At 50.6% G+C, this 13,385-nt stretch overlaps 6 protein-coding genes across 6 annotated transcripts; 5 read left to right on the top strand and 1 right to left on the bottom strand.

The window, feature by feature from the left end:
- Positions 1-500: 500 nt before the first annotated feature.
- On the top strand, positions 501-1,067 carry VTN31DRAFT_3837 (uncharacterized protein; the record flags this gene model as incomplete). The annotated part of the gene is made up of 2 exons (XM_069404160.1): positions 501-503; positions 552-1,067. The coding sequence occupies 2 exons, from the start codon at positions 501-503 to the stop codon at positions 1,065-1,067; spliced, it is 519 nt and encodes a 172-aa protein (XP_069261162.1).
- Positions 1,068-1,458: 391 nt separating this feature from the next.
- VTN31DRAFT_3836 (uncharacterized protein) lies at positions 1,459-2,986 on the top strand (the record flags this gene model as incomplete). Its single annotated transcript, XM_069404159.1, has 3 exons — positions 1,459-1,690; positions 1,745-1,958; positions 2,017-2,986. 3 exons carry the CDS (start codon positions 1,459-1,461, stop codon positions 2,984-2,986), a joined length of 1,416 nt encoding a protein of 471 aa, XP_069261161.1.
- A 597-nt stretch (positions 2,987-3,583) lies between these two features.
- On the top strand, positions 3,584-5,019 carry VTN31DRAFT_3835 (uncharacterized protein; the record flags this gene model as incomplete). Its single annotated transcript, XM_069404158.1, has 3 exons — positions 3,584-3,845; positions 3,904-4,397; positions 4,456-5,019. The coding sequence occupies 3 exons, from the start codon at positions 3,584-3,586 to the stop codon at positions 5,017-5,019; spliced, it is 1,320 nt and encodes a 439-aa protein (XP_069261160.1).
- A 1,038-nt stretch (positions 5,020-6,057) lies between these two features.
- VTN31DRAFT_3834 (uncharacterized protein) lies at positions 6,058-6,927 on the top strand (the record flags this gene model as incomplete). The annotated part of the gene is made up of 1 exon (XM_069404157.1): positions 6,058-6,927. One exon carries the CDS (start codon positions 6,058-6,060, stop codon positions 6,925-6,927), a length of 870 nt encoding a protein of 289 aa, XP_069261159.1.
- A 1,293-nt stretch (positions 6,928-8,220) lies between these two features.
- VTN31DRAFT_3833 (uncharacterized protein) lies at positions 8,221-9,901 on the top strand (the record flags this gene model as incomplete). Its single annotated transcript, XM_069404156.1, has 13 exons — positions 8,221-8,325; positions 8,388-8,510; positions 8,558-8,568; positions 8,621-8,660; positions 8,716-8,726; positions 8,776-8,883; positions 8,934-9,089; positions 9,147-9,188; positions 9,236-9,273; positions 9,327-9,387; positions 9,442-9,559; positions 9,610-9,812; positions 9,868-9,901. 13 exons carry the CDS (start codon positions 8,221-8,223, stop codon positions 9,899-9,901), a joined length of 1,050 nt encoding a protein of 349 aa, XP_069261158.1.
- A 222-nt stretch (positions 9,902-10,123) lies between these two features.
- On the bottom strand, positions 10,124-11,890 carry VTN31DRAFT_3832 (uncharacterized protein; the record flags this gene model as incomplete). The annotated part of the gene is made up of 5 exons (XM_069404155.1): positions 10,124-10,283; positions 10,360-10,526; positions 10,580-10,690; positions 10,750-11,609; positions 11,674-11,890. The coding sequence occupies 5 exons, from the start codon at positions 11,888-11,890 to the stop codon at positions 10,124-10,126; spliced, it is 1,515 nt and encodes a 504-aa protein (XP_069261157.1).
- Between the last annotated feature and the right edge of the window lie 1,495 nt (positions 11,891-13,385).

Genomic DNA, 13,385 nt, shown 5'->3' with positions numbered 1-13,385 from the left:
AGTGTGATTCAAGGGCCGGACATGCCCAAGTGGTGGCTCTCGCAGTGCAAATGGTACAGATGTCCCGGATCTGTGCCCAAGTCCTCACGTCACAGGTGTAATGTTTTTCTGAGCTGAGGCCCAGGCAAATTCAGGGAAGTTCAGAGGAACTTGGAGGAATTGAAGAAAACTGGCCTCGGCCCCGCTGAAGAGGATTGATCCAACTTTCTCGAACAGGTTAGAGAGACACTGCGAGGAGCATTGAAGGCAAACTGGCTGGCCAATGATTTGTTGACTGTTCTGACTTGGGAGTTTTAGAGTTTTGAGTGATCGCCATATCAAGTCACCGTACCTTCCTATCAAGGTACGGAGTATAGTACTGACAGATCCGACACTGCCACGTGACTCATGAGAAAGAGCATCCTATTGGAGGCCGTACCCTAGTGATCAGTTTTCTGTTCTCTGATCCTGGACTCGGACTGTCGTCAAACGAAGACCCCTTCATCCCACTACCGATCACAATGGTGAGTTTGTCATTGACTCTCTTCTTATGGTAACTAACCTATCGTTAGGCCCCGGCTCCTCCTGATAAACGTAACAAGGACCCCAAGCAAAGCACCGGCCAGCGAGCGACCGCTTTCCCAAAAGATGCGGGCTTCGGAGATGAATTTCGCACCACCAAGAAAGACAAGCGCCTGATCAAACAGTCGTCCTTTCTAGCCAAGGTTGAAAAGTCATATAAGAAGACGGCCAAGCGACGACGGCCGTCGAAAAAGTTGGTCACCAAACTGGATTCACTATTGGACGCTTTGCCAGAGGCGGGCACGGAGAAGCAGAATCCTAGTGACCAAGCCAATATTATCCAGCATCAAACATTGAAGCATCGTCGAGGTGCAATGAAGCGGAAAGAAAGAATAGAAAAGCTCGAACGGGATCGGTTCGCGAAGAACCTGGCTCAGTTGGCCGCCGCGCAGCCCAACACCACAGAGACGACGTCCGTGTCGAACCGTTGGGCAGCTTTAAGAGGCTTCATCTCCCAGACCATGGACCAGCAAGCTTCATTCAAGGAATCAAATAGAAATACGTGAGAGCTCTATTTCACACTTCATATTCCAGTCCTTCCCTGTGGGACTGTCTAGCGGTCTTTTTACACGTGGTTCCCATTCCGGTGCTAGATTGGAGCCGATTTGTCCATGATAATCGTTCCGCCTTCGGGATCATCATCATCATCTTGCACTGCCATCGAAACGTAACTTTGTACATGTGGTCAGATCAAAGGAACATTGCAGTTTTTGAGCACGAGCAAGAACAAACGGTGAATCTGCTCAATCTTATCATCACGTGACTCGATAAATTGGATGCGGACTTTGAGGGGTTCGGAGAAATTGTACTGGTAGGACCGGCACTTTGTCAGTTTCTCACCAAGAAATATTCCACGAGATTTCACTGGCAAAAATTTCCTCCGGGAAAACAGTGGAAATGGACGATATCGAATCGAAATGTGCTTTTCTTCGTGCCCAGATCGCAGCTACCGAGTCGCAACTAGCAGCACTACGACAGGAACTGGAATCTGCTGAGAAAGCGGCGTCGACAAACCGGACAGCACACAACCGGTCAGAACAGCATGGTTTCCAACGAAAATGGCCGTTATTTGCGGATGAGTACAGGCGGTACGGTCGGCAGATGATCGTTCCGCAGCTTGGTTTGGAAGGTCTGTAGATGTTTGACCCTGTGACTCAGGTCCCTCAGGCACTAATCGCAGCAGGTCAGTTGAAACTTCGCTCTTCATCTGTTCTTCTTGTCGGCGCAGGCGGTTTAGGATGCCCGGCTGCGGTCTATCTGGCAGGAGCTGGCGTGGGAAAGTTGGGAATGGTTGACGACGATACTGTCGATATCTCGAACCTCCATCGGCAGGTCCTCCATCGAACCCGCAATGTTGGGAAGCTCAAGGTGGACAGTGCAATCGAATATCTTAAAGAGTATGTATTATCAACCACACCATCATTACGATCAGAGGTAACAGTTGACGTCCTGTAGGTTGAATCCGCATCCTGAGTATGTTGCCCACAAAGAACGCTTATCGCCTCAGAATGCGCCAGCGATATTTGAGCACTACGACGTCATACTTGATTGCACAGACAATCCCGCCACGCGTTACCTGATTTCGGACACAGCCGTGTTGCTGAATAAACCACTCGTGTCTGCATCCGCCTTGCGAACTGAAGGCCAACTAGCCGTGTTGAACTATCCTGCAAAACCTCCTGGAGATGCGACAGGTAGTCCTTGTTATCGATGTGTCTTTCCAATACCACCTCCCCCCGATAGCGTCGTCAGCTGTGCCGACGGGGGGATTCTAGGCCCTGTAGTTGGAATCATGGGCGTCCTACAGGCACTCGAGACCATCAAGGTCATCACCGGCTCTGCGCCGAATCCTGACAGACCTTCTTTGCATATTTTTTCCGCATATTCCCCGACTCCATGGCGTACAATTCGCCTCCGATCGCGACGAGCCAACTGCGCCGTGTGTTCTTGTAACGCCACCATCACGCTGGATACCCTCCGTTCCGGTTCAACCGACTACGTCCAATTTTGTGGAACAGCCAATGCGAGCCAAGTTCTGTCGCCAATCGAACGTATATCAGCGGACGAGTACCAATCACGGTGCGAGTCTGCCGAGTCGCCGATTCTCATCGACGTGCGCGACGAGACGCAGTTCAACATTTGCAGTTTAGACAATAGCATCAATGTCCCTATCACACGGATCTTGAATGAAACGTGGACAAACAGCGACAGAAATACATGGCCGTCATGGGTGCCGCCCACTGTTCTGTCGAGACCCAACGATCCGATCTATGTTGTTTGTCGGCAGGGGAATGACTCTCAATTGGCAGTCCGGAGATTGAAAGAGCTGGGCCTGGATCGAAACGGAGAGCGGTTCATTGGAGACATTCGTGGTGGATTGAAAGCATGGAAGACCGAAGTTGATCCTGACTGGCCGGAATATTGATCGGATAAACCGGTAAAATGGATGGATTCGATGTAGCCATAGAGGTAAACTCGTAACAATCGATACAAGCTAATGCTATCTACAAGCGGTACCTTTGAGAAATCAGAAGACGTACTTGTGAGTCGTTTGTTCGATTTGACCTGTCCCGACATTATTGGAAGGGGAAAGTCCCTGCATTCAGATATAGGTTCTGTGTCATAAAATTCAATGAAATGGAGAACATGTGCGTCCACGGTTGGGCCATCACCGAAATCACCAACAGTATTATACTCGGGCGTCGGTCCGAATTCTTGTACCTCGGTTTCCCGACGGCTTCACAAACACTTGGATTCCGGAATCTAGGGTTCGAGGGGAAAGGAGAGGCGCGGGTCAAGGAACCTCCCCGCTTGATCGGAGAATCGCCGAGATGTCATTTTTCGCCCCTCGGTCGATCGCGACGGCCGATACCTATAAACGCCTGTACTGAACTACATGTTGGGTTTTCTTTTGCTTCATGGATTTAGATCAAGTCGCGTGTTCGGTCTTCTTCTAATTCTCAGTACTTGACCCCTTCCAGTGTTGAAGAGTGCGACAAAATTAGACAAGTAGTTGTCCATCATGACCGAAAAGCCAACGATTGGATTTGTCGGCCTTGGAGCCATGGGCTTCGGCATGGCCACTCACCTCGTCAAACAAGGCTACAAGGTAAAAGGATACGATATCTTCCCCAAGTCTGTGGAGCGATTCAAGGAAGCCGGTGGTACTCCCGCAACGTCACTCCGGGACTCTGCAGATGGGACTCCGTACTACATCTGCATGGTCGCATCGGCACCACAGGTGCAGGAGGTGCTCTTCAATGAGGAAACGGGGATTCTCAACAGTATGTGCATCGTGAGTCAAGGTGGAATTATTAGAGACTGAATGCTTTTCTCGTACAGCTCTTCCCCATGGCGCAACTTTCATCCTCTGTTCGACCGTTCCATCCTCGTATGCCCAATCTGTCGAGAAGGAATTGAGCGCTCGTGGCCGGGGGGATATCTTCTTCATTGACAGCCCCGTTTCCGGTGGCGCTAAGCGCGCTGCGGATGGCACGCTTTCCATCATGGCCGGTGCAACGGATGCTGCGTTGGAGAAGGGAAAGTTTCTGCTGCAGGAGATGTCAGATTCCTCGAAACTATATCTGGTTCCTGGCGGTATCGGAGCCGGAAGCAACATGAAGATGGTACATCAGGTCCTGGCGGGAATTCATATCCTGGGAGCCAGCGAGGCAATGGGTTTCGCGGCCAGACTAGGCCTCGATGCGCGGGCCGCTGCAGACGCTATCATTCAGTCTGATGCTTGGACGTGGATGCACGAGAATCGACTGCCGAGAATGCTGGAAGAGGACTGGAACCCTGGCGCTAGCGCACTGACGATCATCTTGAAGGATGTGGTATGTGCCCTTGTCACGGAAGATGCGCCGAAACTGTCGATTGCTAATTGTGAAAAAGGGTATCATCACATCCACCGCCCGCCTTCACAAATTCCCAGTCCCGCTCTCTTCTACCGCAGAACAGACCTATCTCACTGGGCTTCTGTACGGCTGGGGTCCGCGCGATGATTCTGCCATGGTGCGCATGTACTACCCAGATCCTATCGCCAAGGTCCAGACAAACAAATCGCCGGAAGAGGTTGCTGCAGACCTGGAGAAGGTGGTCAAGCTCATGACATATACAAATATCTGCGCGGCAGCCGAGGCAATTGCGTTTGCACGGTTTTTGAAGGTGGATATGAATCAGTTCTATGACCTCGTGGTCAATGCTGCGGGTGGCAGCAAGATCTTCCGTACCCTTGGAGACATCATGATCAAGGGCATCCCCAAGGGGCCAGCGCCAGAAGGAACCCTCAGCATCGATCGCGTCATTGAAGAGCTGTCGGAGATCATCCAGACAGGAAGAGACTCGTACACGCCTTTGAATCTTGCCACAGAAGCCTTGAACTTGTTCTTGTTGGCCCAGAGACAAGGTTGGGGAGCCGAGGCGAGTACCAGTGTGATCAGGGTGTGGGAGAATTAGCGACTGCAGCCATGACTGACTGATGTTTGAATGGATTGCTAGGTAGTTGATATCAAAATGGCAGTACATAGAATCTCATGGTTTCTCGTACATGCCTACCTCTAATCAATTAGGACCTTCAGCGTACAGTTAGACAATGGCTGGCTTTGAATCACACGAAGCCTGTGACATCTAGTACATTTAGGGCCTGATCTTTGTATAACATATACGATGAATGAACCAGTTCTCTTTCGGGAACTCTGACGTCTGCTTCTGAGGCCAGCATCTTCAAATCTCAAAACGACCGAGCACTTCAAGAGTAGTCCAGAATGGACTACGTCGAAATACGAAAGTATCCAAGTGGACCACTCCTGCATGGAAACACTAATCTGACATTTGCCTTTTGGACTACCCGGGTAGTACTCCACTGCTTATGTTTGTCCTTGACAGGTAACGGGCGTGATTTGGTTTCTTCGCTACTATGCTTGTGACGGTGCGACTGGATGATCAGACGGCTCGAATAGGTGTTCTTCGGACGCTGTGGCATTCTTTTCCAAGGCTCCGACACTATGACCCTTTCGACCGCCTCGAACATCGCTGGCAGTGTGAACTGAGTAGTCCAACTACTCCTTTCCCGCCGGTTACAGCATACGACTAGCTCCCATGCTAGTAAGTGGCAATCGGACAGAGGCTAGAGCACGGTCTATGTTCAGTCGGCTATGTTTCTCACGCTGAACGGTTAAATGTATGACGCGGGAACTCCGATGATAAACTGGTGAACCCCTCCATGGTTTCTATGGATCAGTTCATCAACGTCATCTTGGCACCCCACGTGGAAACCCTTCGGACCAACTCCGATCCCCGGCGGCCACTCCGACAATCTTTGCAATCTCTCAGCAGCCTATTTATTGATTGTTAAGGGAAGATGATGAAGCGATAGATTATAGATTCCACGCATCCTTCCTCTTCGACTCAATAGCCTCCGACTAGACATTGGATTCTTCTAACTGTTCAATCATCTCATTTCCGTGCGCAGCACACAGCAGCACCTTGTTCAATATGCCGACTCATCCCAAACTCAGCAACAATCGTGCCCTCGAAATCCTTGACAAAGCAGCCGCTGGCGGCTATGGCGTTCCTGGCATGTGCTGCTACAACCTCGAGGGTATCCTGGCCACAGTTCGAGCGGCAGAAGCAAAGAAATCCCCCGCCATGATCCTCCTCTTCCCGTGGGCTGTCCACTACGCCGATGGGTTGTTGGTGCACGCCGCGGCTGAGGCCGCGAAGAAGGCCAAGGCTCCCATTACTGTCCACATGGATCACGCCCAAACACCAGAAATCGTCCGCTATGCTGCGGACCTCGGCGGGTTTGACAGTATCATGGTTGACATGAGCCACTACGACAAGGAGGAAAACCTGGCCAAGACAAGAGAACTCACCGCCTACTGCCACGAGCGTGGCATCGCCACGGAGGCCGAGCCCGGTCGCATTGAGGGAGGCGAGGACGGTGTCGCCGATACTGTCGATCTCGAAGGTCTCTTGACCACGCCGGAGGAGAGCCGCGAATTTGTGGACTGTGGCATCGACTGGCTGGCACCAGCATTCGGAAACGTGCACGGTTCTTACGGACCTCGCGGCATTCAGCTCGAATACGACAGACTGCAGCGCATCAACGAGGCGGTCGGCAAAGAAGTGCGCCTCGTTCTCCACGGCGCGGATCCCTTCACAAAGGAGATCTTCCAGAAGTGCATTGCCAATGGTGTGTCCAAGGTTAATATCAACAAGGTGATGAACGACGAATATACGCGGGTGCAGAAGGAGCTGTCGGGCAAGGCACCATTGACAACAGTGTTGGAGGAGGCAACGAATGCCATGCAAAGAGCGGTTGAACGTTGCATGGATATGTTGGGGTCGACCGGCAAGGCATGATCACAAATGTGCATGAACTGGATGTATTATTAGTCCAGCATGTAGGAACAATTACTTATCGAGGTCTGTTTGCTTGCTTCATAACCTACCTTACGCCTCTTACTTGCACCTGTAGCTCTTGTAATAGGTTGATGTTGCGAGGTCTTGTTGCTACTTTGCGATGTGCATCTGGCCATGGATGATACGATACGGGGTTAATACTCGTAATTACTGTACTCGTACAAGTGAGACTCGTGCATGTGGTGCAGCTGTCATAACAATCTAGGTTACCTCTCACCAGTCAGACTCATCAAACTGATTCATTCGCGAGTCAGTCAATCTCGTTCTACGACTTACGACTCTGTACTCCGACGTTGATCACTGCATCAGAATTCTTCCAAGATTCCGTACCGGGGTCATGTAGCGAAGCAGCCTGGCCAATACGGAGTACGAATCTGTCTTCATTGGTCATGGACTCAATACATTCAGGACCAAGTCCGCAACCGAGGTTATTCTTAACCTTACTTCGTACGGAGGACTTGGTGAACGGCTTGATACTCTCGGGAGTCGGGGAGCGGTTCCATTCAAACGTTTTCTCCAAACTTTGGAGTCCAAAAGGCCCTCCCTCCCTGCGAGTGGTTGTTAAGTGGTCCCTGTGAGTTACGTATGTACTCCGTACGGAGTAACGAATTTCCGATCCGTTACAGACGATCATATTAATTGCACGCTAAGTGGGGAGGGGCGCCTTTGAAGAAACTTTAGTAATAATACGGAAAGGGGGAGTCCCGAGTAAATACGAGTATTGGTCGCTTGGCGCCTCGATAAATGAGAGAAGTACAGTACCCGACGGATGATGATACTTGCTTTAGCACGAGCCATGCTGCCACGAGGTCTCGGAATTCTTGTTCTCCGTCAAACCCTAACCCAACCAAGTTTAGGTTAATGCACAACAATATCTTGCCCACCTCCCCGCTGAGCATTCGCCATATGGTAGGTTATGGAGTGACTAAATGCCTCCACCAAGGACAAGCCGGTGAGCCGGGACGAGCCGAATTCCCACTGAGGTAAGATTTCCCCCCCCCCCCCCACCAACTCGACTGTTGTGGTGTTGTGCAGCCATTGCGGCAAGCCAGCGAAGGGATTGAGCCTGGGCGGCCGAGACTCACAAGTTCGAGAATTTCGTTCAACGGCTCACGCGGCTAAAAAAACTGGACGAATACTCACTCACCTTTGCACCTGTCCTCGTTCTCCTCAGCGACCGCTACACCTTCAGTTTGTAACTTACCCGGGACAGTCTTTTCGTGTCCAAGCACAATGGCCGGCATTGACAAACAGGGCACTTCCAAGGAAGGGAGCCCTGCGGAAGGACGAGTTTCACCACAACCTGGAGCCTATGTGGAAAATATCCCGGCAATTGAGGTGTGTTCAATCAATTGCGTTCAGAAAGAGGCCAAGGAACACAAGCCTGATGGTCTCTGCAGGCCGCAACATCGGACGACGACGGCAATTACTGGAGTGACTCTGCAAGCGATCTGACGTCGCTGGCCTCGTCTATTACGAACTATGTCTACGAGAATGGTCGGCGGTATCACTCATTCCGTCAGGTACGCACTGAAACTGGCAACGAAGAATTTGCAGCTAATTGCAGTAGGGGAAATATTTGTGAGTAGCCGCTAAGACTGATGGAGAGGACGGCCAACTGATGATGGTCAAGTCTTCCCAACGATGAGGCTGAGAAAGACCGGCTAGATTTGGTATGTTACGTACTGCACGAATCAAAATCGATGTGTTCTTTACTAACGTTCGTAGGTTCATCACATGTAGGAATCCTGCAACCAGTCAGCTATGGCTTGAGTCTCACCAGAACAGTTTCACTTTGGTTCTCAACGGGCGTTACCACCTGGCGCCTCTGAAAAACCCCCAGAATATCTTAGATTTGGGCACTGGAACGGGTATCTGGGCACTGGACGTTGCGGAGTATGGTCACCCTGGGAATGATTGTGAAAGCTCGCTCTGACCACGCCCAGCCTCTATCCTTCGGCCTCGGTCATCGGAAACGATCTCAGCCCAATTCAGCCTGCGTTTGTAGCGCCCAACACACAGTTTGTCATCGAGGATTTCGAAGAAGATTGGGTGTACAGCGACGACAAGTTTGATTTCATTCACGCTCGGACATTGTCAGGGTGAGTCTCCAGTGATAAGTTTTGTTTCTTCATCAGAGGTAGCTGACGATTTTTCAGTTCTGTCAAGGATTGGCCACAGCTTTTGGCTAGAGCATACAAGTGAGGAAACCCTCACCTCTGTGATGGCCAGTACTAACATGACGAAGGCATCTGAAGCCAGGTGGTTACGTCGAGCTGCAGGAAGGTGAGTCTCTTGTTAAGACAGATATGTGTGAAAGATGTTGACGGGATGTGTAGCGCCAATTTGGTGCTGGAGCGATGATGACAGTTTGCCGCCTGACTCTCCTCTTGTCAAGTAGTAAGTCACATCGATGGTGCGGTTCGTTTGCAGAGATACCAATTTCTTCTTAAGCCTTTCAATCCTCGAGCAGGAGTCATCGAAGCAAGGCCGATCGCTCAATATTTGCGACAAATTGAAGCCATGGATGGAAGAGGCTGGATTCGAAGACGTGCAATTGAAGGTTTACAAGGTATGCCACTGTTAAGAGTTTCGGTCGAGTCATGGTTTTGACAAGATTAGGTGCCATGGGGACCCTGGCCGAAAGATCCCCATCTGAAGGAGATTGGTCGATACCAATATGTCAACGCGATCGAATCCGTCGATTCGTACGGACTGGCCCTGCTTACCCGAGGCGCAGGGTACACCGAGGATGAAGCTAAGATTTTCACGGCGGTTGTGAAAGATCAACTCCGCAGCAAATCGCTTCACGTGTACAATCTAGTGTATGCATTCCTCTCCCTTTTTCATTTCTGCAGTTGAACCTCTAACAGGCCACAGGTTCGTCATCTGGGGTCGCAAGCCTCAACGGTAAGAAGTTGACAGGAAACGGGTACATGGAGTCTGGCAAAGTTGAATATGAGAAAGTCGCATGGATTAATTTATTCTGAAGATCTGTGTTTATTTCAAGTTGATTTGAGAAACACGATTACCCCTTATTCTCTCCTAGTAGTCAATGGTTACATAGGACTGAGTCTGTTATTGATGCATTTCATTTCATGTCGTGTATCCGCAATATACGCCAATCGGAGCATGATCAAACTACTTCAGCCCTAACTCCCATCGAGCCATCCCGAGGTGCAGCAAAGAAGCGATCCCTGAACACACGGATATCATCCACCGTGGTATCGTACAACTTGAACTCGAAGCGGCGGAAGACATGAGCAACAGTAAGGTAAAGTTCCGCATATGCAAGGCTGTAAGATCGGTCAGCATCCCTTGTCCACATCAACAAAAAAAAAATTGAAGTGGAACAGAGCGCGATAAACATACTTGATTCCGAGGCATTGTCGGCTCCCTTTCGTGAATGAGACGATATATCGGTCCAATCGTTCACCCCGCTCTGCAGCCCGGATCCACCGTGACGGATCGAAAACCTCAGGGTTTGGGAAAATGGTTGGATCCATGTGAACGAAATAGGCGCTTTCGCTCACCGGCGTCTGTCGACCACGTTATTATCGGTTTGAGAGTGCAGGCATAGGAATTGACTTACACCAGGTGGAATGACCCAATCTTTATAGACAAGGGCTTCTGTGGGGGCAACGCGCGGGAGACGAGTTGTTACGCCATAGCTCAGCCGAAGACCTTCGTTGATCACCGCAGTCTGTGATGCATCAGTATGCGACCAGTACTTGAAACACGTGACATCCGATCAAGGCGTACAAGATAAGGCAGCTTCTCCAATTCGGTCCATGATGCTGTACTCGTGGGCGTGGGCAGCACGGTTTTCAATTCTTCCCGTAGCGTCTCAAGCAAATGCTTCTTATCCGACAAATGAAACGCAATCACCGTCAAGGTATTGGCTGTGGTTTCACTGCCAGCAGCCAGAAGGATTTGTCCTTCATCCTGCAGTCGATCAAGCGTCCGCTCTTCCGGCGGCAGAAGATTTGGATCACACAGTGCATCAAAGATGGTCTTCTCATGATCCGGCTTCGGCTTGGAGCTATTTGCGAGCGACTCCTTGGATTGCTCGCGTACCATGTGCTGGATATCCAGCAATACGGCCGCTCTCGGATTGGATTTCCGCAACAGCCACTGGGGCATACTCTTTGAGATAGTCAACATGGCGGGAAAATGTCTCAACAGGGCACCATTCGCACTCGCTTCAGCCACGGCAATCTTCCACGCAATGTGGAAATCGTCCTCATCGAGATACCGGTAGCTTTTCCCGTAAGAATAATGAGAGATGACATCCATTGTCAACGCCGTGAACGCCCCGTCCAACCGAACGATGGTCCCGGCTTCCCGGGCCTTTTCAAACCGCTGCAAGAGTTTGCCGATATTTTCGTGGATCAACGGCTCCAGCCGTACGACAGACCTCTTGGAGAAGTAATTATTCAGCGGAGCGCGGCGCATGCGATGGTGCTCATGATTGATGGTCGTAACCATGGACGATGGCGTTCCGAAATGCGCAACGAAGCCACTGTACTTTTCGCGTTTGCGTGAAGCAGGGGCATAGATTTCATCGTAAAACGAGGGATCCTTGACATGCAATTCATGAGGAGTGATTCGGACAATAGGACCTTACAAGCATCCAGAAATCAGCGAGAATGTAACCCTTTCCCAACTCGAGAAACATTTACATACCATACTTCTCATGCATTCGCTGGATCTCCCAGATGAACATGCCATCTTTGATGATGTTGAAGTAGAACTCGTACAAATGCGTAACGGCAGCCAGTTTCGGGCCAGGAAACTTGGCTAGAGGGTGAAAATAGAGCCGGTATATGGCCAGCGCAATGACATATCCGACGATACCGACCAGCCCAAGACCTGCTAGGGTCAGATATGATGGTGACGCCATCTGTGCCATCATGGATATCGAACGCTCTCTCTCTCTCAAAGTCGAGGAGTCAGGCGTTACTTGGCATTGCGAGAAATTGTCCTCGGGAAGGTGAAGGCGAGTCTTTGTTCTCGCCAATTCTAATCACACAATTTTTGGGACGGACGAGGCTCGAGCTTACGAGGATGTAAGTCTGGAGATCATCCACCTTCATCCCCGCTCGCAGGCCCAAGAGAAGGGACGCTTTAAACTAAAAAACATCAGGACGCTCAGTCTCCTGGCTTCTGTAGGCTACTCGTACTCCTCTCCGTCCCCACATCGTTGATATCCATATTCGATAGCGAGCATATCTTGTAGGTACATTAGTTAGGTTAACCTAACATATACTTCTACTCCGTATGGAGGAGTCGAGACTCGAAAGTTACCAAGGCCACGGATCCATAGCTTGTCTGCTCCGTGCTGGAGGCTACTCTGCAGGATGCACAGTAGGTAACCATCAGGCTGGTTCCCTGCAGTTCGGGCGCCGGTGAAATTTCAATTCTGGGCTTCGCTTGAATTGGAGTCCCATAAAACTCCTAGTCAACCTTGCCAACTGCGAGGGGTAGCTACCTCGACGTGAACAGGGAGCAGTGAAGACAAGAACCTGGGTATGTAATCCGTACCGGAGTTAACCAGTATTATGTATGTACTGTACGACTTCCAGTCGTAAGTTACTTACTCATACGAACTGAAAGTCGGTCTGATTCTGTAGTTAAAGTTTCAATAGTGGAATGTTGGCCCACCCTCGAGAGAAAAGAGATAACATATTCTCTCAGTGCTGATTGGCCGGAAGTCAAAGAGCCTTCGGCACATGGTTTGGATTGCTCCTTGGGCCTTCCCCATCGCTGGTGCTGATGTGCATACGAGTAAGGACGAGACGATGAATACATGAGAGCTGATTCAGGTGTAAAGCCACGTGCAACGTGGCCTGCACAATTGATCGACTTCACACAAGCATAACTATGGGCTTACTTTTCCCAACGCAGACCCACGAAGGCACGAACAGCTTTTCGGCCGGATGGCCGAGCGGCGGTAAGTTTGGTGGCCCGGCCGGCCCGCAACTCTTCCACTTGAACAACTCTTGAAGACCGGGGAAATCCTCTCTGTCGGAGGAAATATCCGAAATTCCGAATCCTTCTCCTCTTCAATCTCGCCAAACTTGCAATTATGGCCATCCTTCTCCTCTTCGAATCCTCGAACGACAGTCGAGAAGAGGCGATGATTCTCGCCTCCGGTCTGAAGTACTGTATTGCAGGCGCGTCGAAGTGGCGTAGCCGATCCAGAGAATGGTCTTTCGAACTGTTCAGGCTCACGACTCATTGTCAAAACGCTACAAAACAACATTGCCTAACTGACTTGCCTTCTGAGAGCTCTGACAAAGCGGCAGGACGCAGCATCCGAGTATATCGAGACATGGCCGACGTGATTCTCGTCCACAGCTCAGTCCCATGCTGTGTCGACGAGGCTTTGAATTCGG

This window comes from Thermomyces dupontii, assembly GCF_041956625.1.
Source record: "Thermomyces dupontii strain NRRL 2155 unplaced genomic scaffold VTN31scaffold_3, whole genome shotgun sequence".
Lineage (NCBI taxonomy): Eukaryota > Fungi > Ascomycota > Eurotiomycetes > Eurotiales > Trichocomaceae > Thermomyces > Thermomyces dupontii.
The sequence above is the reverse complement of the archived record's forward strand: the minus strand, read 5'-3'. Positions and strand labels throughout refer to the sequence as shown.